Source organism: Notolabrus celidotus, chromosome 10 (genome assembly GCF_009762535.1).
Source record: "Notolabrus celidotus isolate fNotCel1 chromosome 10, fNotCel1.pri, whole genome shotgun sequence".
Lineage (NCBI taxonomy): Eukaryota > Metazoa > Chordata > Actinopteri > Labriformes > Labridae > Notolabrus > Notolabrus celidotus.
Genome location: NC_048281.1, coordinates 18,994,139 through 19,020,837, shown reverse-complemented (window position 1 = coordinate 19,020,837; position 26,699 = coordinate 18,994,139). Strand labels below are relative to the sequence as shown.

Sequence of the window (26,699 nt, the reverse complement as noted above, 5' to 3'; positions counted from 1 at the left end):
GCCTTCTCTTTTACTGCCAGACCTTTCTCCCTTAATCTGATTTTTTAGTAGAACAAGGGAGGGACTGAAATGTTTGAGCTTCTTTTTCAATCAAGCCACAGCACTAAATAATCAACCCATGTTCCAAGAATGCCTCAGGTTAATGTGTATGAAAAATGATGATCAAGTTGTGAAAATTTGTAGCTAAAGATATGTTTGATCCTTAAAAATCTGGCTCAATTTCAATGCTTTATACACAGAACGTGTGCTACTGTTGCTTTCCTTTCTGATATTTATACAATGAGGACAAACCGGTGCAAAAATGATGAGATGATGAGGGCACTTCCCAAAAACTTAAACCTTTCCAAACAAAAGAAAAGATTTACAAGTTAATGAAATGAATCAAAATCAAATCTTGATGTATGTTTTCATTTTATACAAATGAGAAATGAGAGATTGTTTTTTATGTTTATGTAATCATTATGCTAAGACACTAATAAAATAATTTCTTTTTTTACACTGTGTTCATTTTACCAGTAATGTCTAAAGCTTCAGAGATGATAGTAAACATCTGGATCCTGTGAAAAAGCAGGTATCACATCTTGTTTACAGATCACTGTGCAGACTGCCTCATGATCATTCTGTATATGACAAGTTACCCATCATTTGGTTCCTCTTTGTGGCTAGAAGATAAAAGAAACTGTCTTTTAATGAACGCTTTCTAAATGTCAGGTGGGTGTAAATCATATGTGTCAAGGTAACACAGCCTACCCCCTATGCATGGCTTGTTTTTTTCCACGATACCTGTGCTGATGGTGGATGGAAATCAGATGGGCGGATCTGTGTGCTTGCAGTCACGAGACTTTGTTGTGCTGATGCATGCTGAGCTCTTTAATGCATGAGTCATCAAAAAACAGCAGAGACCGCTTGATAGTTTCCTTTAAAGGCAAATGTATAAGGTCACTCCTTCATTTAAGGATCCATGCATCAAGTCCATACAATATGTGATGTTCTTAAACTAAATGTAAAATTCTGGTTGTTATAAATAATGTTTTTCGGAGGAAATCGGATAAGATAACCAGCAAGAAATTATTCAATTGAGTGAAACAAATTCCCTAAGGTGATATTTGAAGAATATCAAGTCTGGTGTACCCAGACAAATAGTCCTTGCATTTGCTTAAACTGCAGAGTATAGGAGCTGGATGGCGGAAAACTCTGTTTAATTGTCTGAATTTCGAAATTATGACATTAAGAGCAAAGTGCGCCACCTGCCGGTCCAACACCGGTAAAACATTTCAATTTGGCACTGAATTGGCTTTTTACGAGGTGGTCAGGAGAAGGAGAAGAGCCTGAGGAAAGGAAAATAAGATGTTCTTTTTTCAAGTCGACCTACTGCTTGGTTTGTATGAGGTCATGTGTGGTTTTCTCAAATGGAAACCCAACATTAATTTAACATTCAAATCAAGCCAAAGCCTTAAATTTCCACTAATCCAGCAATACAGTGTATTTCTCATAAACTTGATGTTTGGATAAATCCAAGTAAATCACAGGCTAATCAGGTCGTAAGAGAGCAGTAAAGACTACTTAACTATAGGAAAACGTATAATTGTGTATGGAAATTACACACAAGCCTGAGAATGAGAGGGGAGATATGCTTTAATAAGTCTGTGTCAGTCCCTTTGGGTTTCTTAGCTGTGCAGGATCGATGGTTCCAATCAGTATGGCAGTTCATGACATAACAAGGACAATTTTATCCTCCTTATTGCAGCCACAGTCTCCCAAAAGGTGAAAGCAATTTTCCATGTAAGGAATTAGTAGTCAGCAATGAAAGAAAATGTTTCATAAGGAGTTTCTGTGATGACTAATTAACCTTTCCTGGGACAGGAACGAGTTTCAATCATAAGTGTTGGTATTAGTCATGAAACCTGAATGCTTTAACAGCCGATTATTGAGGGAAGTAATGCCTCCACAGCCCTGTCTGCCTGCCTAGGAGAGGGGCCCCGCCCACCTTAATAAAGACTGGACCTCTCTCTTCCAATCCAGACAAAAGGAAGGGCATCGGATCCGAGGCGGCGCGCGCTGAGCCAAGCATCTGAGCACCTTGGAGACGCCATCGGGTTCTGATACGACGCGCAAGAACGCACCGGCACACCGACGCACACGCCCTCCCTGATCTACCTGAAACCTCTAGGAAGGTTAATTGTCTTGTTTGAAAGCCAAGGCAAGGTACTGTGAGCCCCGGTTCAGTCGCAGCCAGAACACCGTGTTCCCATGATGTCATACCTGTGGATTCTGCTATTAGGAAGCCTGCTGGCCGCGAGCGCCAAGGCACAAGGTAATGATTTATTCTCCAATTAATTCAGCCTAGTCTGCAGTTTTATGCAGATGGGTTTTGCATGCACGACAGATCTATCTATCTATCTATCTATCTATCTATCTATCTATCTATCTATCTATCTATCTATCTGTCTATCTGTCTATCTGTCTGTCTGTCTGTGTGTCTGTATGTCTGTGTCTGTCTGTGTCTGTCCGTCTGTCTGCGTTCTGTTGGTCATATCATATCATATCCCCCCGGCTCTCCTATCTTTCTCCCGCTCTCCCTCTTTCTCTCCTCTTCCTCTGCCAGCCATCCTCACATTACTCATCCATACATGTCTGTGTCTGAGTCTAATTGCCAGGCTGTCTGCCTCCCTCCCATGTCAATCTTACTCACCTTTAGCTATGCTCTGTTCATTTTAATCTGCTCTGACTGAATGAATAAAATGCTGCTCTGCACTCTTCATCTGTGCTGTGATTGTTCATAGATCTGCAGGCCAGACATTATGATTGAAATACAGTAGGTGTGTCATGTGATGTGGCCATATCTTTTTGGACATGAGTTTTGGCCAACAAAGGGTGTGGTGAACCCATTGTTCTCACATAAGTAAATTTCCCTCCTTTTTCCCTCGCTTTTTATCCCTTGTTCTCCGTTTTTAATGCACATTAGATCTCTATCGTCCTCTGCATCTGTAATAGCATTTCCTTTTTGTCTCTGTATCTTCACGCCCCATTATTCCCCGCTTTCTCCTCTTTCTCCTCCTTCTTCTTCTACAGCTGGCCCATGGGCCCCTGCCCTTCCCCGCGGCGCAAGCAATGATTTCACTTTGTTCAAATGAGCAGTAAAACTCTGATGGATAGACGGGAAGGATTGAAAAAAACGTGCACATGCATGAGAAAAGTAGAGGAGATGTTGTACAAAGATAAAAGAAAAGTGTCGTTAAGGGAGAAACAGACTAGCAGAGATAGTGCCAGCAACTATCATCTTTATGCAAACAAACTTTCAGTTGAACGTTGGTGCGTTGATCAGGGTAAATCTCACTCTACCGGTTTACGTTTTATTACCAGATTAACCATCACAAAGGAACCACCCCTTTACACACACACACACATTGGTTCCCTCTTTTTTTCTTCTTGTTCCCACACACACATTTCCTCTTAATTGCTGAACTGTAACCTTGTGTTAAGCTCAGTGGATGATGGTCAGACCGGAAATCTCCAAGGGCGTGTGCTTGCTTGCATGCCAGTTTGAAAACTAGTAGTTGGTAGTTAGGCAGGAAAAGGTTGTGCACCGGGTCCCCCTTATGTGTGCAAACTCAGTATGGTGTGTGTAGGTTAAAGAAGTGAAGGACTGGGAGTGTCTCAGTAACTAGATCCAGCTCCAGCTGTAGACAACACCCAACAACATAACTAGTTTCAGCGCCTTTTCCTCCCCCTGCAGGCTCTCAGCATCTGTGTTTCAGTGTGTGTGCATGAGTGTGGAGTCTAACTTTAATGTACAGAGCATGTGGGAGTATAAGGAGTACTTTATTAATGTGTGTGAGCGTGCGTGTACATCAGTGTAACGGGCAGATGAAAGCAGAAAACGCTGTGTGATGTGTGCCAGGTGTATGTGTGTGAGTGTGTGCACAGACTTGTCTCTGTTTACACCTTCAACTCCCATCACATAAATCACACTTGTGGTTGATAAGTGAAACTCACACACACAAACACACACACAGTCTCTCCCCTCTGCTCCTATGGGGGTAGTTTTAAGGTGTGCATGGTTGGAGTAAACACAGCACTTTCTGTCCTACAAACCAACAATAGAACCTACCTGACAGAACAATGTGTTATGGAGGTGCTGTTGTATCACCTGACAAACACAACTACACACACAGACACAGTTGTCTGGTTTAGTGTTACAGGGAATGGCTTGGTTATCAGTTCCACACACATGCATGTACAAGTATTATGACTCATTCACACAATCTCACGACACAGAAAATGAAGTTCCTCTGCTTTTTGCATAATGTCTCTGACTCTAATTTAAGTAAAGTTCAACATGCAATACATAACTAAAAGTGAAGTGATTTACTTCACTGTTCTTTTGCAATTCCCAAAACAAAAGGTGAAAGAACAAACTTTTCTAAAAGTGATTGTGATGGAAAAGAAAGGAACAAACTTAATTCTAAAAGTGAAGTGGTATCAGATGCAAAATAAAAGTGTTCCAGCGTTTGTCACCCTTCTTTGGTAATCAAAACAGCAGCACCTGCATTAACGCCAAAAACATCCAAGTGTGAAACATGATTTATGTTAAACTTTTATCTTCTTCTTCATGCTCCATTGCCTGCTGTCATGAAGCTTTCCAACATGATGCAACTTGCTGAAAGAGTCTGCTTGTAAGTTATTAATTAAAGGTACAAACTTTGTATGAATAATATTTACTGTCACACATTTTGAAAAGATTTAATTACACAATAAAGCAAACATTCAACACCTGCTCTGTATGAAAATAGCCCAAAGATATTTTCTCATGATTTGGTGTTATATAAATAAACTGACTTGGCTTGATATGACAGGTACATGTTATTTCAAAGTCCTTGCTGCTGGAACAGAAAGAGCAGGAAAATGAATATTAATGTTCATGGTGATTAAACCTTATATGGTGTGTTTTCAGTGTATCAGCAAAAAAATTTCATTCACAGAAACAGAGTTCTGACTTGCTACTGCTCTGAAAGAACGTAGCATTGTGCTTTTTAGCCATATCCATTGTCAATCTTCTGCTAGCCAGACTTCTTCAAGTTACAAATTCACCAAAGTTAAACCAATGTGGCATTTTGCTCAGTCAGTAAATTTGAGGGAACATGTACCATTATGCCTGTGATTTTTGCCCACACATCTAAAGGAATAATTAACTTGAGAGTTAGACATTTAGTCTGTGGAATTGTTGGGGAAAAAAGCTTACTGCCATCCTCTTAGAAATTAGCATGGGAAGACTAAAACCACTTAAATGCCTTATGAAGATTTAAGAAGCAGCTGGTTAATGTAGCAAAGCCGAGCACAATAACTGAAAACAGTTGGGAACAGCTTGCATGGCTTTATGATAAAAAAGAAACGCCTATCAGTACCTCTAAAGCTCACAAGTTCTCATTGTTGTAACTTTTAGGGACAGTAAAGTGTTAAAACAACAATTTGTGGGTTTATATAGTGGAACACTCTAGACTGTAATATTGGCCCGTACCAGTAACTCACTGTGATGCCAGGACTACAAGAAGTGACTTTACCTTGCCAAGAAATATTCTGGCACAAAACAAACTGTAACACCTTAAATGAGACGTAACATTTGAAATAGGGAGCTACTAGCAAGCAGGTTTTTAATTGTACCTTTTAGAAAGAGCCAGGTAAGCTGTTTCATTCAGTTTCGGTCTGTATATTGAGGTTGGATAGCGCTCTCCGTGATTTCACTCTGTATGCTAAAAACTCACTCAAGATCCAGTGTTTAGGCTAAGATAGTGGTTTTCCCTTTGTTCTCTGTATGCAAAACTAAGACAGGAGCTTCACCCTACTTTCAGGCTGTATGCTAATGTAAGTCAGTAGTTTCTACCTGTTTTCACTCTGTAGGCTACCTAGGCTAAGTTAATGATATCACCTTGGTTCCAATCATAGACTATAAATAATGGACGTGGTATCCGTGACGTCACCCGTCTGTTCCTGAGCGCTGTTTTGAAGCCAATCGACGGCGGCAGCCACGTTGGAAATGCGGAACTCAACCAGTCAGAGTGTGACGTAAAGAGGAAGAGTTTGAGCCACCTAGCCAACAGTTATGTGTTCCCGTCCGGGAGTCAAGTCAGTCATGTCCTTATTTGGGCAGAAACTCATAATCTTAATATCTTCTGAGCCGTCGTGTTAGAAAAAAATTCACCCCCCGTACAGTGTGTGCCGTTAGAGAGATTAGCTACGTAGAGCCAAGCCGTTTTTTTTAACCAGGCTGTAAACGTGTGTATTAATGCTGCAAAGATCGTCTTTTTTGAATTGGTGTTTATGTGGTTTCCGGTGTTTCTGCAGCCAGCCTCAAGTGGATGCTCAGTGAACTGCAGTTTCTAACACTTCTGCTTGGGCTTCATAGTTTGAGACCGGAGGTTGCCGCATTGGTTCCGGTCTGTGTGCTAGACCATGGTTTCTATTTTATATCACTCTGTATGCCAAACTAAACAGTTTGACTCTGTTTTTAATCTGTATACTAAAGTAAGCTAATGCTTTCCCCTTTTTCAGTTTGATAATGTAAGCCAGTGGTTCCTAACTGTTATTTTCACTCTGTAGGATAAGCCAAGTTAGTAGTTTTACACTGTCACCACTCTGCCTGCTAATGTAAGCCAGTCATCTCCCTCACTATTGGCAAAGCTAAGCAAGTACGTTTCATCTTAGTTTCAGTCTATGTGCTAATGTAAGTTAGAAGTTTCAGAATGATTTTACTTTGTATGCTAAACTAAGCTATTTGTTTGACCCATGTCTTCAATTGTTATTCTAGGAGTACCTTTGGGGGGGGGGGGGGTTGCATTGTGTAACTTTTAGATTACCACAACTCAAACAGCAATCTCTATCAGATAAGTCTTTCTACGCCTATTTAAGATGGAAAGATACTCTAATCCCATCTTTGCAGAGATAAGGATTATCAGTTTGAGTGACATCTTCACAGTGATGAAGCTGAACTTATGAGGTTGTAGTTTTCAGTGCTGTTAAAGTGGACATTATCTTGTTTTGCCAACACCCTTTTTCTAAACATGAAGGGGGGATGAATATTAGAAACACATTTCAATGTTTTGCAATTCAGTAAAATGCCAACACTAAAACTGTAATAACAAAAAAGCTAAATAAACTAACACCTCTTGGAAAGTTTTAATATAAAATGGCCATCAGAGGCTTCCTAAAGGAGTAACTAGAAATGTGGTTCAGGAATGTTTTTATCCATCAAACCACTTTAACTGTCTTTAAAGAACACAACGTAACTGCCAGTATGATGTTTTCCCACATGTGTCAACTGGTTTAACTTAAGAGTTTTCCTGTGGGGACCCTTTTGCAGTTTAACTCATCCTGTACAGTCCCATAGAATCGCGTGCGGCCGTGTCAGAGACACACAGATGACTCATCAGCCTCAAGGGAGAGCAGTGGCAGAGAAACAAAGGGAGTAAAGAGTTTGGGGGAGAGAAAGAAGGGAGAGGAAAGGGGGACGGCAAACTCAAAGACAAGAAAGAAAGAGAAAGAAGGAGAGAGAGAGAGGTTTGGATGTGCAACAAATTGTTTCACTACTTGCACTAACACAAAACAGAACACAGCTTACTTATTATGTGAAAGGGAATGTGCACAAGAACTTTACGTGCGTGTCAACATGTGGTTGTTTGTATGTTGGACTAAGGAGGGGAGGAGAAGGTACTTTTACAAGGTTGTGCATGTACATGTGTGTGTGTGCTTGCGTGTTTATGTGTGTTGATGGGTGTGTGTGCTGGGGGGGGGATGTGGGGGGTTTATGGGAGGGCAGTGGAGGTAGTTAGAGCAGGAAGTGGCAAACTGATAGATGGGAACAGAATGTTCTATAGAGTGGCAGGAGAAAGAGAGGGAGTGTGTACGGTGGGCAGTGTACCTTTCTCTTTTGTCACGTACACAAACACACATGTACACACACACACACACACATACACACACTGGAGTTACATGAGAGCCACATGCCTAACACACGTGTATGTCAGCATAATGTCAGGAAATGTGCCCTCATTTACTGTAAATGAGAACATAAACATAAATGTATACAGACAATCACGCACACACATAAACAGTAGTCCACCCTAAAGGTCAGCTAATGTTTGACATTTTAATCCTTAATTATAACATTAATGAAGAGCCTTTCCTGATTTACTTAAAATAAAATATTCTTCTGATCGTTTTCCAATTCTTAAAAGATATCTGTTCCAGAATGTGTTCATTTTCTTATTAAACCTGATGGTTTTATGACTAGCCTGCATTATTTTGCTGCACTTTAATTTCTGAAAGTGAGTTGTAAATCAAGGTAGATAAAGTTAACATGCACTGGTTGTAGTTTTCATGTTCTAACTGTTCTGTACAGATACACGACTTTGAAATCAGTGCATCTAAGCTATGTTCAAGTCTTTGAATCTTTGTACATTTTGAAAAAAAAAACTACCTTGAAGGAAGTCTGGTGTAACACAAACATCCACTCGCACACAGCACACCTGCTCATACATGTATTCAGACATGCAGCCCTGCTGTACATGAATCCCTGACTGCTGTTTAATACAGTGTCACTTACTGGAAAAACATGGATTCAGAGGAACAAAGAGAGCTTGTTTTTTTGTTTTTTTTGCCGGGTCATGTGAACGAGTGCATGTGGTGTGTATTTAGCCATTTCCCTTGCAAGGCGCAAGGGAAATTGTGGCTATGGTATTGTGTGTTTATGATTTTCTTTCTTTATATCTGGTTTGAATATGTGTTTGTGTGTGTGTTTGTGTCAGGGGAGCCAGGTTGTCACTGGTGCTTGCTCACCTCCAGAGAATTCACTGTGTGATGGAAATAGTTGAGATGTGTTCGTGCTGCTCTCCCTCTAGGCTTCACTGCCTCTGATATGATCTCAATTTGCAAATGGAGGGATCCTTCATGGAAACTTGATTGGCAAAAAGTAAAAAAAGATGATTATTTTCTTTGAAAATAGTAAGAGAAGAGAGTTAGGACACCCAACAGTACACTTGCAGTACTTTCTGTTATGTCTTCATCTTTCAACCTTTGTCAATTAATCAGTCAATTTTAATTATGCTGAGCCAAATTCCCACAGAAGTTATGTAATGACGCTTAAGAGAGAGGTCAGGTCCTAAGTTAATTCAAAAATGAGCAAGCACTTGGCAGCAAAGGCAAAAAAATTGCTTCTTTTAGCAAGCAGAAACTCGAGCACAACCAGACTGGTTAGTACTGTAGACGGCCATCTGCCTTGAAGAGGGCTGAGAAAGTAAGATAGAGGGAGATAGTTTCTGGTGGGGTTTAAGTACATGTCCTGCCTCCCTGTACAGTTCTTCTGCACTTTTTCAATCCATCGTAATCACGGTTTTAATCATAGGAAGTCTAGCACATCTGGTATTGTGATTTCTAGATGGCTGTATCTCTTGTTTAATGGTTACCGCTTTTATTTTGAAAGGACACGCTGCCCAGATGGACCAGCATCAGGGTGCTGCTGAAATCAGCAGCGCAAAGAATGATCAAGTCAGGGCACAGCTTGCTGTTTCAGCTTCTCACATGCAAGGGGGGAATGTCACAGCACCAGCTCAAACACTCACCAACACCAACTCATCACACACACTGAGTGACCAGGACACACACTTTGTATTTTCTCATTAGCACGCAGTTGCTATGCCATCGCCGGGGTCGAGACCGGGTATGATTTTGGGGCAGGTCAGACCTTATCAGTGTGTCTGTCTTACAGTTGGGGCTGGAGCGTTAACATCAGGCACCGATCAGAACAGGGTGGGGTACTGTGTGTGTGTGTGTGTGTGTGTGTGTTTGTGTGTGTGTGTGATAGTCATGTTGAAGAAGAATGTGTTGCATCCACAACATCTTAACGACCATTCTGACAGATGATTTGAATGGTTTTAAATGACAACAGATGGATTATGGTTTTTAATTACCAATGGTTTACAGTAATCACTTCCACTCTCTTGTTGTATTGGCACTATTTAATTTAGAGTCTCTGCTCATAATTGACACAAACTTCTCTCAATACAGTATATTGAATTTCAAGGATGTTGTCATATTGCATTTTTTCAAAAAACGGAGTATTCCCTTTGAAACGCAGACATTGGTTTGGGTTGCCATGTCTGCCTCCTTTCTTCTTTTACAAAGAAATTCACAGTCACACAGGCTTCTGTCAGTTGTTTGATGTTTACTGAAGCAGCAGAGTTTCAGGACAGCCCTTTATTCCCCCCCCCCCCCCATTGTTTGAAATTGATATTTCCCTGAAGTGTGAACCTTTCTTTCATTATCCTCTTCCTTCCCTTCTTCACACGTCCCTGTTTAGATGATGCAGCCCCAACAGAGGAGGCAACGGCCCTTGAGACCACTGAGGAACCGACCCCTGAAGCAGACGCAGCGGTAGAGTCCAGCGAAGATACTGCAGCTGATGAGGAAACTGAAGAAACATCTGAGGTGAAGAACAGGAATGTTTGACTATGTGAAAATAATGTTTTATTTTGTTCAGAATCTTTTTTTTGTATTCTTGTAACTGATTCCAACGCTTGGGCTTCATTATTAGCTAATGACAAGCGTTCATTCACTACAAGTCCAATAAAAGACATGCACATCAGTAAGTAACATGTTAGAATAACTGCACGCTATTCTACCAACAATCTGTCAGTCTGACATGGCTGCTGATACCAGTGTATGTTCTCGCTCAGTAGACTGAAGGAATCCAAGCTTAAAAAACAAGCTCAGCAACTAGCAACAAGCCAGCAGCTGCAGCTATTCAAATCCTGGGTCTGCCTAAGAGCACTTGAGCAATGCTGCCTCTATAATGTTGTGATTCACATTGTGATTTGCGGGTTTCAATTAACTTGTCACTCTACATTTTAAAGAGTACAGCCTTCACATCTGTAACTGAAAAAGAAGTGCTGACGTTTTGCTAGCTTTGACTCTCTGCTAGAACCGCGGTATTTTTCTTTTCCTCTCCAAAATAGCTGTTACAACATAAAATGTTATATTGCTCTCAATGTCTCTGGTTTGTAAAAGAGTAAACCAGTCTATCTTTTGGGATGGCTAATAAATAATGGAGTAGCACTAGTGCATTAACTTGCATACCCACTGATACCCAACATAAAGGGCTGGTATCGGTGTCTCAACTAGGGATGCACCAATCCTACTTTTTAGGTCCTGATATTGATACCTAGGCTTTGGTATCTGCCGATACCAATACTAGCCGATCCGTCAAAACATTAGCGCTGCACATGTTGCAAGTTTCTGGCGGAGTTGTTAGCAAAAGAAGCGTGACATGCACCTAAACTATAGAGCCTCGTAGTTATCTTCCATCATGCTCCGCCGGGCAAAAATGCACAGACCAGTCGGCGCTGATGACGTAGGAGACGCACATGGCTGTTGTAAACACAGAAACACATAGAACTAAGATCAATAGATCTGCCATATGGATCAGCACTACATATTGGCACCATGTCACGGTTATCCAATCTAGCTTTTTGAGTCCGATCTGGCCGATATCCGATACCAGGATCTGATCGGTGCATCCCTAGTCTCAACATCTCTGCTGTTAAAGCGATGTTGGCTGCCTGCTTGTATGATATGTAGGTAAATGATGAATAGGTAAGGGAAATGCAGCTCAAAAAGTCTAATTTCTTAGTTTTGGTTTTCTTCTCTGTGCCGCTAATCCACGCTGTAAACACAAACAAACTCTTAGCTTCCACAGTCAGAAGCACAGCTAGAAGACTTTTTCCCTCTTAAAACGTTTAGGGCCCCCATCATTTTGGCATTTCAGGGTAGCTGTGCTTTTATGTAATCTCCAACCACTCAGGCTACCTGAAGTCTGATAAAAATCTAATTCTAAATCTTCTGGCATTCATTGGATAACCTGAGCTGAAAAACATGATCCACATGAAATCTACATTTTGGATTGTAATAGTTTTTCTCTGGATCTTTTGGCCTTTTACTGACTACTAATGTGAAGCTTTAGTGTGCAGATGAGGTGTGTTTAATACAAGGAACAGAATGCTAACAACTAACAGGTACTCAAAATTACGTAAGCGCCAACAACCCAAGGGCCCTCTTAACTATGGCTGTTAAAAGATCTCTTTTTCTTAACCACATCCTGATGTGAATGCATTCTAACGGCATATTTATCTTGTGCTAAACACAGGAATTATCGCCGCCTGAGCCTGAGACTACTGAGGACCCCACTGAAGAGCCTGAGTCCACTGCTGACCCTGAACCCACTGCTGAGGCTGAAGAGGTGACTCCTGCAGCTGATGATGATGCAGACTCTACGACTCCTGAAGAAGAAGAAGAAGAAGAAGAAGCTTTGACTACTGTAGCAACAGACATAGAGGAGGATGCAGAAACAACACCAGCTGGTGAATAGAAATGTGCAGACTCTCTGTGCATACAATTTTTCTGAAGCTATAATAGTACTATTCATTCTCTCACTTGTATACTGTGCAATGATTCACTGCTGATATGATGTACTAGTGTTTGTATGAGCGTATGAAGGACTAGTCCGTTCCCTTCATTTTACCATATGATCAATTCTAGAATTTCCTGCTTCCTCTTGTTCCGTGTTCCTTCCATTCACCTTGACAATGTGCAGGATGTGCTTAAATTCTACATTAAATGAAGCAGTCAATTAAACCATCACATCTTTTCCCTTTAAGTCTTTGACAACATGAATGATAAAAGCACACCACTAAAAAAACTAGCACTAAAAGCTGTTCTCATTGTCGTTTTCTCTTGACCAGTGCCTGCAGCTGATCCCGAGACTCCGGAACCAGAGGCTGATCAACCAGCTTCTAAAGAGGAAGCAAGCAAAGCTACCACGCCTCCTCCAAAGAAGGTCAGTAGAAAAAAAAACTAAGATATACTGTGTTTGGAGTGTTAGGAGTGCTATAAGTCTGGGAAATATGAAAAATAAAGGTGGGAATCCAAAGATAAATAATATATAGACATATCATTTCAAGTATAATGTGTGTCTAATTAATTAAAGTATAATGTTGTATAACTATTTGTATTCTTCATTTATGTCAGAAAGACCTAAAGCCAGTTGTTTTGTTGGAAAAAGAACAAGAAACATGACATTAAAAAATAAATAAATGTATATGCATTGATATAAACATTTTGAAAAGTATTATGTTAGCCAAAATAAACAATAAATTATTGTGAAGTTAATTAATTATTCTTTTATATACTTTTTCTTCATACCACAAAGTAGATTTATGTTTTTAATTGTTTCTCTTTCCATTTCTAGTTTTCATTGACTCTTTTCCCTTCATTTATCACACCTCACATCTTGTGCTATTTTTCTTATCTTTTACTGACACATTCTTCTTTATGGTAGTGTTTTGACTGAAAACCTCCTCTGATGCATAGCTATCAGTATGTTTATAACACAGACATTGTTTAGGAGCTGATCTGCTTATGTAAGCTTTACATTTTTTTTCTACAAGTCTTCACACTGTGCTGTGTGATACATTTCCAACAGAGTGGAGCAGACCCAGACGCAGAGGATAGTGAGGAAGAACCAACTGATCCAGTGGCCCCTGTCCCAACAAGTAAGCATATAGAGTAATAGCTGCATTTTCTCACTCTCTGTAATGTGCCCCTCAATGAAAGAAAGGCAGAAAGGATCCCGCTCATTCATAAAAGCAAGAATTAACATGTCTTTTAAACTCAGAATTCACCCCTGTTCAACCCCAAGCACTGAGACCTTGTGCAAGGATTCATAAATTGCGACATGTTTAGACATTTTAAGGAGTCAGCATGTTTATTTATATAGGACAGTAACGTATAGAACGAGCTGTAGAGAAAGTGAAACACATGCTCTCCGTGGATGAGCTCACCTCTTTGACATGCGTGTCCTTTACATGAGGAAACTGTACAAACTTGTTTTTAAAAATTCATGCTCTGTGCCTTTCTTCTGGCACATTCTGTCCAATTATCATGTCATGGTGTGTTGTGGTAGCAACAGGCTCCCTAAGTCATGATAAAAACCCTGAAATTATGTGATACCTTTAAACACATATAATATACAGTTCTTTTATGAACAGTGAAATTGTGAAAACAGAAGTGTCTTTCGAAATGAGACGCCATCTCTGCGTTTTTTTTTATTGTTTAAAAGATCCCAGGAACAGATTAGTGCTGCACTGCTGTTGATAATGGAGTTCCCACCCTCGTTCATTTCCCATGTTTGGATGTTTTTCCATCAACCGTTAATTTGCTCTTTGTGTCTCTCCACAGTCAAACCAAATGTGGTTGCACCTGAGGAGAATTCAGGTAAAAATATCTTGTTTTTTAAAACCCTTTCTTTCTTCGGTCAATAAAACATATTACTAAACCACAACACATAAACCTCACCCTTGACCGAGCAAAGTATTTCTTCAGTTAAACAAATCACTAAGAGGTAGCACAAACAATTGCTTATCAAAATGACGCAGAAAGTCTTTTATTCACACGAGAGCATTCAACAATAACAAGGTCAAAACTATTATTTTCTCAGTTGCTAAGGTAACATTGAATCAACAAATGGGCTGGCCTGTTTAATTAATGCTTTGGTGCGGTGGACGTCCTACTAAGCAGTATTTCAAAACCACGATGAAAAACAGGAGTACTGTAGTTTGAAAGTCACTATGTTGTGTCATTTGAATACAACTGCTGTACTCTGCTTAAATTGTAAACCCTATTCCAATATTTCAAAAAGTATTAAAGCTCCACTGTGTCATTTATGACTCCAGGAATGCTCATGAAGTAACTGACGTTGAACCGGTCTTGTAAAATAATGCTTTAAAAGATATCGTGTATCATTTTCTGCAACTCCCTAATTTTTGAACTAATAGAGAGCAGATGTGCCTTTCTTTTAAAAAGCAAAACCCCCCTTAGGAAGGTTTTTGAGAAATTCGAAAAGTTTTTTTTTCTTCCTTGTGATACCTGACAGGGGAGAGTTCAGAAATGGAGCGCAGGGGGAAGAAGAGAGTAAAGTACAGGAGATGTTAGGTTAAAAGCAAAGAAATACAAAGGAAAGAGAAGGTAATGGTGTTATTGGAGATACAAGAAAATATGAACAAATCAAAAGAGGCTCTAGAGAAAGAATGAACATGGATGAATGAGTGAATCAATCAGTCAGTATTTACTAATGTAGTGCCAAATTGTATCAAAAGTCACGTGAGGACACTTTATAATAAAAGCAGATATAGACAATGCTCTAAGTGAGATTAATTAGAAGATATGAAAATTAGAGCAAAACTTGGCTCAAAATGCAGCTTAACTTGAAACTAATACACCCTCTGGTGACAAATGGTGCTTTACAGTGTGAGCACAATACTAACTCATTATAATTTAGTGTCTGGATTTTCGTTTGAGAGAACAGGTCACTGAATAATTGCCCCTCTGAGCTTCCTTCAGCTGTAAAATAATTCAGCGATGCTACCTCGCCCTGCCAAGCCTCAAACTGTTTTGTGCTCTGACTCACACATGTTGTATAAAGTCGCTTGGGTTTTCCCCCAATGAATGTAGATTCAGGGTAAGGTATTGTTAAGGACAGACGATATCCTTCAATCTAAGTCAGCGCTGGTTCACAGGATCACTGTCACACCCTCGGAGCAGGTAGTGTTTCAGGGTCCTCAACAGGGACGTCTCTGCAGGGTATTCTCTCAGGGACATGAGGGACTGAAGCATTGGGAGCGATTCCATGATGATAGATATCATCTTGATATTAAATAGTTTGGGACAGTGCAGCGTACTGTGTTAGAGAGTCGACATGTTTGAGGTGAACATCTGGAAGATATCCCTCTTGGGCGGGACGGTGAAAAGAGAATTTCCCTGCAGGGATGGATATTGTATTTCTGTCACTGATGATATCTTATTGTTTTCTCAGATCTGGGATTCAACTTGGAGGATGCTCTGGCAGAAGGACCTGCAGTGGAGAACCCAGCAAAGCCAGGAAAGAGCCGCAGTATGGAAACAGGCCGTTAGTATTTTCTCATAACAATTGCTTATGATGTAGTGTTGTGACCAGTAACCTTACATTTCCCAAAGTATATAGGGATGCATAAAAAACACATGGGAAAAAATGAGCATATCAAATAAACATGAATGTGCGGGAAGTTCAGTTTTAGTGATATTTTACTTGGTTTTCTTGTCACTCCATCTCATGGATTCCATGAATGGAGTCTTTTATGGATATGCTAATTACAAAAACATGTCCTACTGAAAACTGGCTGCTATTTTAGAAAGATTTCTAAAAGAAAATCATATTTCTCCACCGTATCAGCACAAAAGTAGGCTGTTAAATTCATAGATACATGTGCACTGAGCTGAACTAGCCTACTCAAAGGCTAATTTGTAAGTTTCCTGTCTTTGCCATTGCTCTGTCATCTCAAATCTTACAACGTAGCATTTAGCACAGCCTCAACAACAATGACGTGAAGTCATGAGACAGCTAGCTTTATGTACTTGCTGTTTTCAAACTTCAAAACTACAATGTTTCACGCCTACCATATGATTAGTTGCACAAGATCCCTTGCAACTGCAAGAATGCAGTTCTAATTTAATGAGCTGTGTTCCCATGACAAGACACCAAATTGACTCGTTTCACCTCCCCGGCGAGAAAGTCTTATCACTAGCTACAAAGTAATTTGAAAGCAATGCTTAAACACAGATTTTCCTGAAGCTGCTTCTTTCTGCGCTCGCCCTTTCTTCTCCATGTAAAGAGCTGATTCACGTAGGTCGGTATAATCATTATAATCTGGTGAAAGACGCTCTCTCTCTTAAGCACTCTGTGATTAGCGGCTTTGTCAAGTTCGAGCAGGTAGCCGTGATGTCACAGGCAAATACAGACAGGTAGAACGAGATAATAGGGTTGTTTGCATATCGATCAAGATAGAGAGAGAAAGAGAGAGAGAAGCACTTAGAGCGTATTTATCTCCATCTTTGAATTTATACAAACATTCCTATTACTGTACTCGCAGTATCATGTGAGTAAATGTATACAGACTGGTTGGGACAGAAACTATAGACCTGTAATGCCTCAAAGGTATTAAGTACCACAAAGAGAATAATCTTGTTCTCCCTCTCTGTCGTTTTTTTGTCAAAGTGCTTCACATGCATCATTAACAAATGAAAACCTGAACCCTGAACGCCTCCTTTAATGACATGTCTCTCTTTTCCCCCTTTTAGCTCAAGCTGCTGAAGCCACAGGAGATGGTAAGGTTTTTTTTGTGCTTACATTCTTGCTGTCTGTATAATAAAAGGAACAAATAATAACACAACACCATCTGTAGTTCAAATCACACAAATCCCAGTCAGATGTAGTCGTAGCTTTGCAGCTACAGCAGGGGTAGTAGAGTATATAAAGCTCTGAATCACACAGGATATTACTTGCATGGCCCTGACAATAAAAACAGGATACATTAGTAAGCAGGAAATGCTCCTTCCTATTGTTGAGGTTCAAATGATGTCTGAAAATAACTTTTTGGGGAGTATTTTACGATACGCTGCATCTGTTGGAAGCACCGCAATTAAAGCTCCTCCACAATGGGGCTAGCTTCCGCTCCGGATTCTCAAGCATTGGAAACAGAGCGGCAGGTGCATGTTTGTGCCTGTTTAAATAAACGTTTGCACGTGTCACATTTAGTCTGTAACTATTACAGTTTTAATATTCAAATCGCCTATCAGTCTCATGGCAATTCCACACATCTTTCCGCTTTTACTGCAAGGCATTACTGTTAAACCAGTTTGTGAGGGGTTCAGCTTGATGTAACTAACTGTATTCATGTGTTCTCTGTTCTTTACAGTAGACAAACCTGATGCTCAAGGTGAGTTCTCCTGCTTTTTTTCTGTTTTGCACACATTAAGCCACCCTCTCATACATTGCTCCAAACACACCTGCAACATAAGCACTCCCTTATTTTCTTGTGTCATGCAAAGCGACAGCTGTGCTGTCGCTGCAGCTACTCTCAGTTTCTTTGCTTTAAATCCTTTAAGGTTATTTAAGTAGTGTTGAAAATGTCAAGTCAAAGCAAAGGAAACATAAATATACTAAGGAAGGCTAGTTGGAGATATGGGGAAACCAGTATTATCATTCTCTTCTTACATTTTCTGTTTTTTTTTGTTATCCATACACCTCTTTATGTATAAATGCAAGCTAAACATGGCTGTTTACTTGTTTTTACTGTCCCTATAATGACAGGAAGTCTCATAGCTTGTAATTATTATGTGTTGTAATGTCGTTATGTTAGTAACGTTGTTGGAATGTGCCCCTGCTGATTTCGATTTACTATGGAGTCTAGTAAAATACATTTTAATCTCAATGAGGCTTTCCTGTGGGGTAAAATAAATAGAAATATAAATCTTGATATTTTGACAGTCTACTGTTGCAGTTTTGCCCCTGACCCCCGACCTCTGACCTCACCTGCTTAGCAACCAGTCAGGTGATAGGGGTTGTGGCTGCTGACCACAAACAGTTCCCATAGTTTATGTTTCCATAGGTCCATAGTGATACTTTTTCTGTCAGTTTGTTTAAGACCAGACAAACTGGTGTGTCCATGGGTTGCTTTGCATGAGTGCAACATACATGTTCTTACCTGTCTGTGCAGACCTTCACTTCCCTTAACTGACTCACTATTTTCTCCCGTTTCGATCCAATTAACTTCAATGACTCATTCGATTTTGGGGAATTTATCTTGAGTCACACGCGTACTCTGACTCATGCCACTCCTGTGTTTTTAACTGCTCTCATCTTTGTTTATCCCTGGATTTATTGTACCCTGTCGTTCTCCCTTGTACTTACTTTGCTGACTCATCCATTCAACCCCAACATCTCCTCTGCTGCCCGTCCCTCTATTATCACTTCAGAATATCCTGCCATTATTACTCTGCGTTGACTGAAGCCACTGCAAGGGCAGTGAAGGGCCTCTTTTTTTATGAGAAGTGTAACTGAGAACACTGAGTGTAAACAAAACTTTGGTACAATCTAAAGGTATAAAAAGCGTAGTCTGTAGTTTTTGTCTTTTATTCTTTGTTTGAAATGAAAAACAGAATTCAAGTCTTAACATGTTTGTTGTGAGTAAAAAAAATCAGCTGGTGGGGTAAGAATAATCTCATCAGCAAATGTCTTGCAATAAGAAAGTAACTTAACTAGTGGACTAGTTTTTTTTGCTCATTAAAGCAATGCAGGTCTTATTGTTGACCCATGAAATCATGGAATAAGACATTTATCTGTATTTATCGGGTTAATCCAGTTTGTTTTAAATTAGATAAGATATTGTTTAATTTTACTAAATCTGAAACAAAAACACTTAGCTCTGATGTTTTTTACTTAGTTTAGAATTTTTTTACAGTGATGTTGATTTGGCCTTCTTTTCAATATATATTTTGCGCCTGTATGCTTTATGCCACTGTGACACAGCAGCTTGAACAAACATGAGGATTATAAAACGATAAAGACTTCTGTTCTATACAATAATCCACCAAATAGGAATATGAAACGTAAAATATTTAATATAAAGCAGCTGAGAGTAATTTTGTGGACCTCTGTGGACAGTATGTAGTATGTACTAATATTTAGAGCACTAGGAATCCCGATTTGCCAATTCTCAAAGTCTGAATCCAAATCAGGTTGACTGTACCCAGCTTACAACAAAAAATCGGGACCAAAGTACAGCTGTTAAATAGATTACCTGACCCTGGATAGAAAATGTGGACATTGGAAACCAGATTGTCCAGATTTAACCTTTAGTGAAGTCCTTCTGTGCTCAGTAAGAGGAATAGATGAGCTAAGAAGAATAGCTGCTGTATTTGTTTGAAATAGGTTACTCTAATTAAATCTGTTTACTGTTGATTCAACTGAACAAACTACCAACATTAGCACAAATGACACCAATTTACTCACAATTAAAGTAATTTTCATGTTGTTTGCACAAGAACACCTCTTCATGTGACATTATAACGATGCACTATTCTATAATTAGCTGATGATACTTTATTATTTCATCAATATTTATAACTGTAATCATGGCAGGGTCGGTCGTATGTGTGCTTCTGTTTTCTGTGTCTTTAATAGGCTATGAGAGGCCTGTGCTGTCTGATATGACACAGCAGGAAAACTATGCGGATCCATGTTGTCATAGTAACTGGGTTACAGGTGCAGACAGATATATGCTGTCACTGAATGCTTTTCAGGTCTAAATTATAGGATAGGCGAGAGGAAGAGGATCAGAAAGTGCTTGAGCAAGATGATCAAATCTCTCTGTTTCTTCACACCCACAGATACACACACACACACACACACACACACACACACACACACACACACACACACACACACACACACACACACACATACATCTATAATGTCATGCCATTAAGCCTCGATGCTGAGCTGCCACTCATTATTTCAACTGCAAAATGGCACCCAGTTGTGATACTGAACACTACAACCTCATTAAGGAGGCCTTACACTGACACATATCCCACACAGCAAGGTAACATTTGTATAATGAAACATCCACAAAATGATCTGAGCCCTAAATGCAGTTGAAATTACACTGACAAAATTTCAATGATCTTTTTTTTTTTGTGTTTGTTTCCCACAGAGGCCAGTTCCGGCTCTTTAGCAGGTATCCTGAGTGCAGTTGTTATTGCTGCAGTGGGAGGAGTTGCTGCATACATCACCTACCAGAAGAAGAAGTTGTGCTTCAAAAACAGACAGGGTAATTATCCTGCTGACTCAATAACTCACAAAACTATCTGGGGTGCCGGTTAAGCCCAGCAGTTAAATCGCACACCCCATTTAATAGTATAAACTGCTGTCCAAAGTGCTTAACACTAGCATGGGTGTTTCCAGGAAGTTGTTTGGGAACACACACCCCAGAAATCTGATTGGCACACCCCAAAATCCTCAAACTAGGATTGGCTGTCTGCCTAGTGGGACTACAGACTGTAGAAAACAGAAAAGACATTTTTAGGGCCCAACAATGGTGGTCACCATTTTGGGGACGCGGACTCAACCTAACTTTCTGTCAGCCTATACACAGGCAAAGAGGTGGCGATGAGGCTGGCTTTGCCCAAAACTGCCCAATTGTCAGTCATGTCAGCCGTGCCCCTAATTTCAAATGTATGTATAACTCATAGCCATTAGACTGTCTGAAGGGATGTTATTAAAAAACTCACTACTGTACAGCATGAACCAATGAGCCATGTTCTTTGAACCAGGCTTAAAACATGTTTGTGGCTGCTAAAACAAAATTGGGGAATCTGGGAGAATCTGCTTGAGGCTGGCTGCAGAAACACAGCAAACCACATAGACACCCATTCAAAAAAGACGATCTTTGCAGCATTAATAAACATGTTTACAGCCTGGTTCAAAAAACGCCTTCAATCTGAAGAGCTAATTTCTCTATCAGCACACACTGTACGGGGGTGAATTTTTTTCTAACGCAACAGTTCAGAAGATATTAAGATTCCGAGTTTTTGCCCAAATAAGGACATGACTGACTTGACTCCCGGAAGGGAACACATAGCTGTTGGCTAGGAGGCTCAAAATCCGCCCCTTTATGTCACACTCTGCCTGGTTGAGTTCCGCTTTTCCAATATGGCTGCTGCCGTCGATTGGCTTCAAAACAGCGCTCAGGAACAGATGGGTGACATCACGGATACTACGTCCATATTTTATACAGTCTTTGGCCCTAACAGAGTTTCTTTGGGATTTGCAGCCAGCCTCCAGTGGACACTCAAAGAAATGCAGCTTTGCACTTCCTCATTGGCTTCATTCTTTAACACTGGTGGTTGCCGCTTTGGTGGGATCCATTTTCAGACCAATTTTAACTTTTTGGAGCTTTGATGCAATAAGCAACCAGTTTCTTGTTTTTATCTGTACTTTTTAGTGCAACTTCTGGAGATAAATTGGGATAGGACAGTTTTAAGCATGTATGTATTTACTGCTTTGTTTTGGAGGTCAGCAGTCTTACTTTATGACAAAGCAAACTCAGTCCAGCTTTGTTGTCAATTACAGCCACCTCAAACACACAGCCTGTATACCAATACTACCAATTCAGCAACTTTTTCATTTACAGTCAACATCAATAAAGGCCACTCAGCTTTAGCAATGTAGGACAAAAGTCAGATTCAACTATAGCAAATATTTGTATTAACACCTAGTATTCTTTATAATAAGTAAAATGTGTTTAAATGTTTCTTTTAGAAGTGATTTTATCTTTTTTTTTCCTGCAAATGTCTAAGGCAGCCATGTCAGTATTCATGAATATGAATGAGTTAAAGGTATTAAAATGAGCTTGACAGCTTAACACTGCTCGCTTGATGGTGAATAGAGAGGCTTGACAGCTCAGAAACAAGCACTTTTGAGTTTTAAAACCAGACAGAAATCTCACACCTTTCCTTGGTGGTGATAATGAGCAATTAGAGCTGAGAAGTATTAGCAATAACAGAAAATCCCCCAGGGTGCTATCACTGTCATACCTAATGATGTCACACTTTTAATTTATGCTCTGCTAATTAAATGCTCATGAAATCCAAACTGACATGTCCCTTCATTTTTCCTCTCTTTCCTTTGCATGTGTGTGATCGTGTCAATGTCTTTGATCAGAAGCAGATCCAGAAGCTGCACGCAAAGCTGATACCGCCGAGGCTCAGTCAGATCCCCAGGGTAAGGCGCAGAAACACACTAAGCGCATTTTTAAAACAAAAAATCGAGCACATTCAGTACTGTGCAGTGTCATGACCTTTACATTGTGTTTATTCTCCTCTCTGTAGTACTTAGCAACCTGCTGAACTCCTCCTAGACCAGCAATGATCACATGACCGCCTGGAACAACCAACGGCAAGCAGAGTGGCAATCTCACTGTTCAGCTCTATTGTGTGTGGAGCTAAATTACTGTGAGGCCCCACAGTAGGGCTGTGTGTTTGTGTGTGTGTGTGTGTGTGTGTGTGTGTGTGTGTGTGTGTGTGTGTGTGTGTGTGTGTGTGTGTGTGTGTGTGTGTGTGTGTGCGAATGTGTGTGAGTTTCTGTCTGTTTTTGATGTGTATGCATGTGTGTCTGAATGAGTGTGCGTGAGAACAAGCATATGTGAGTTCTTTTTTGTGTGTTTGAAAAAAAGTAGGGGAAAAGTAATAAAAGACAGAATAAATATGTGAACCTAAGGGATTTAATTATTGTGACGACATAGGAATTTATCAAATAATCGGTCAAACTTTCTACTTTAAACCAAATTCAGTTGTTTTTTTTAAATAGGAGACATTAAAGAGATTAAATCTCAAAATAAGTATGACCATGAGATGGCTAAATTATGAATCTATCTTTTTTATTTCATTCATATGGCTACTATAGATTTCTAGTAATTCAGTGTGAATAGAAACCAGTGACGGATACTTTGTAATGAATTCTTAAAACGACTTCTTTATTTTTTCTGCATACTCTGCCATTGTATGAGCCACCCATTTGATTTGAAAAACCTCCTGGACACTTCAGTGAAACATGTCAAACACATTTTTTTCATTTTCATTGTAATCGTCTACAGCACAGGGTAAATGGAAAACAGGGGGCTTCAATAACTACCACTGTCTCCCCTGCATTCTTGGAAAAATAGTAGTGGGTTATAATCAGAGGATTGTGGGGATGCAGTTACAAGGTCCAATGTGTTTTTGTGGGCCACTGATGTCACTGTGTGTGTATTCTTGTGTGTGTCCTTAATTGGTGAAGGGGCGTATTTTAAAACCTGTGTGGAGACCAACACTTCTCTGTCAGTTCAGTGCATTCAATGGAGATCTGTGAAATCTGCAATAACTCAAAACAAAAATCCTGTTCAAACAAACTCAGACAGGTCATTTTAACCTGATCACAATCCCCAAATACACACATTTCTCCCCAGAAGAAATACAGAGATTTAAAGACTAGGTGAAATTCACTGAGTTGAGTTGAAGTGTAGTCCAGCTGTTTTGAATGTCTACCTGACAAGGACAGGCTCAAAATGAGATAATGTAATAATGTAATAGACAATGTTCTGATGTAGTGTGTGTCAGTCTAGTTGTGATGCAGTACTTTCTCCTCTCTAGTGCCTTTCACTGACACAGCCTGGCTTGAACAATCGACAGACACAAAGAGAGCTGGGACAATGAAAGTGAAAACAGGCAAAATAGTAGATGAATGTAATTAAAAAAATATAACAGTGAGAAATTTGAGGAATGTATGATTTTAATCCACTCATAAATAATCATGTTGGTGGTTGAAAAAGCCTCACCTTGAACTGCTCATGTATGTGAAACTGTTACATGAATGTGACAGCTGCTGTATATGTGTTCACAGTGGGCCAGTGTGCTGTTTTATTCTTAGTACTTTTATATTGACCAATAATGCATTCCAAACTCCATTATTTCAAAGCTAAAAACTTTCCTCATTGAGTGTCTCTTAATTTGAGCAAGCCAGTTGCTGTCTTAGTGTTTTTTCTATCAGTCATATCTCCATTCTGGGATTTTTTATGGCAATTTTACATTTAGCAGTGGTGCCTCAGAGCTGTCACAGATAGTCTTGAGTCAACTTGTTTGCTGTGGTATTTTGTGAATATTATTGTGAAATGCCTCAGAAGCAGCGCTACTGCATTTTGAAAAAAAATAGTCAACATTTTTTTGTTGTTGTTTTCTGCAGCTGTAGCACAAAATACAAACTTCTGAATGTCTTTTTGTTGCCTTGCAGTTTTGTACTTGCTCTGCTCCCTTTAAAGTTTCAAATAGGGTCATAGAGTTTTGCATCGTGCTGCAGCTCATGTAAAGTGTGTTACTTGTAAAGCGCCATATAGCTGCAATACAGGACAGAGACTGTTGCTAACAGCCTAGCCACAAGCTGAGATTTATTAATAGTCTGTGATGTCACATATCGACTAATTCTACTGTATAGACTGTGGGCTGGTTGCCGGATCAAAGCGCTGCCTTCTTATCCTGTTACCTGTGATAGACTGAGTTTCTCTCAACACATCGGGACCAAGTGGAAAGTGTGTACTAATTCTCTTACTACAATGGTATAGAGTTCTACTGCACAAGATACCCGTTAAATATAAGTACAAGCTTTCTCGATAGAGCCAATGCTGCCTTTAAAACACACAATCCTTCAAAATAAAAGCACTCTGCTGTCCTGCAGTGCACATTCAGAAATCTAACTGGGACTGATTTGATGTAAAGCAAACTGAAACAATACATCTTCGAATAATGGAATAAGGACTACTTTTGTTTTGTGCATTGTGGCCCCAGAAAGTCAGATTCCTTGTGAACACAAATAGTTGGAGCGTAGCATCCAAACCAGAATGTAAAACAAGGAAATTGAAGACTTTCTGGGTTCTGAAGTGTGCATTTCAGAAAATGATATGGCATTAATAACTGCGCCAAACCAGTTCTGCCTTACGATAGAAGGGAAAACAAAGAACCGTGTCAACAAAGGAAATAAGCATTGAAACAAGCAGGTGATTTGAATCTCTACGGGAGAGCACTTTCCTATCCTGTATACATCTTGATTCATTAAACATATTTAGACAACTCATGTTTGATTTAGACTAGTGATTCTTCCTTTTTATTTAAATGTTCTGTGTTTTTGTGTGTCTCCTTCATTTTTTGTCATCTGGCACTTGTGTTGTTCTCCTGGAATTGTGTAAATAATGTTTGAGGAGTCAATTAAACAGTTTTCGTGGGAGTTGGTCTTTCGTTTTCTTCATGCCACGTATCTTCGTCTTGTGTTTGTGTGAGAGTATGTTTATGATACCAGCCATGAAATAACCTTATCTAACACGTTGAAAAATGTGTGACTGATTTATTTTTTTATATGACATAAAAACACATAACTCATTTGTAATAGTTTCCATTCATAGAAATACACCTGCATGGGATGTTTGTGCAGCTGTCTCCTTCTCTACTAAAAACAGAAACAGGCTTTATAAGACATGACCTGAGATGCTTGATATGTCAGGTATTTATAGAAGAGAACTCACACACAGTCTCAGCTTGGTCAATGATTTATGGTGACAGACATAGATACACCTGAGGCTCTTAGAGGTAAAATGTGAGAACCTGTTCACACATTTTATCCCTACATATTCATTTCATACCCACAAGTCATCACACTCAGACTCACTATAAACAACTTAATTAAACCGCGGCGCAGATGGCGGTGAGGAAGACTTTGATATGGACTCCATGATAGAGTTCCAATTCAGTCAGACTAAATTGTTTTTAATGGTTGAGATAATAAAACTCAGCTGTGTTAATGTCTGCTGGAGAAAGACAACCATAAAGTACCATAGATCAAAGGTGCTATCAGTTCATTTCAGATAAAAGTTCTTACTTTCCAGAGAATCATAAAACTGCATCACAAGTTAGAGGTGTGGTAATAAGGAAAGGTTCCATAGGGCCAGGTTATTGATTAACTCAAATTATTGCACATGTTTATTATGTTGTAGCAGGTCACAGGGGCTTCTATGACAACCTAGTACTTCAATACTGTAGGAATGTTTGGAAAGCCAAAATCAACAGGGGTCACATGATCAGGGGCGTGTCACTGGGGTGGCCCAACTGAGACACTGATTTATGCAGGGAGGATGTGAAGTTTGTAAGCTACACGCACATGTGAGTGGCATTTATTTGACCTTTTATCACTGATAATA

The 26,699-nt window shown here is 39.7% G+C and overlaps 1 protein-coding gene across 1 annotated transcript; it reads left to right on the top strand.

The window, feature by feature from the left end:
• Nucleotides 1–518: 518 nt before the first annotated feature.
• si:ch211-39i22.1 (translation initiation factor IF-2) lies at nucleotides 519–25,732 on the top strand. Its single transcript, XM_034693636.1, has 13 exons — nucleotides 519–571; nucleotides 2,023–2,314; nucleotides 10,352–10,479; nucleotides 12,194–12,407; nucleotides 12,789–12,883; nucleotides 13,529–13,598; nucleotides 14,284–14,319; nucleotides 15,917–16,009; nucleotides 17,218–17,244; nucleotides 17,835–17,855; nucleotides 20,634–20,750; nucleotides 22,643–22,702; nucleotides 22,810–25,732. Exons 2-13 carry the CDS (start codon nucleotides 2,251–2,253, stop codon nucleotides 22,836–22,838), a joined length of 954 nt encoding a protein of 317 aa, XP_034549527.1. The 5' UTR covers nucleotides 519–571; nucleotides 2,023–2,250; the 3' UTR covers nucleotides 22,839–25,732.
• The last annotated feature ends 967 nt before the right edge of the window (nucleotides 25,733–26,699 follow it).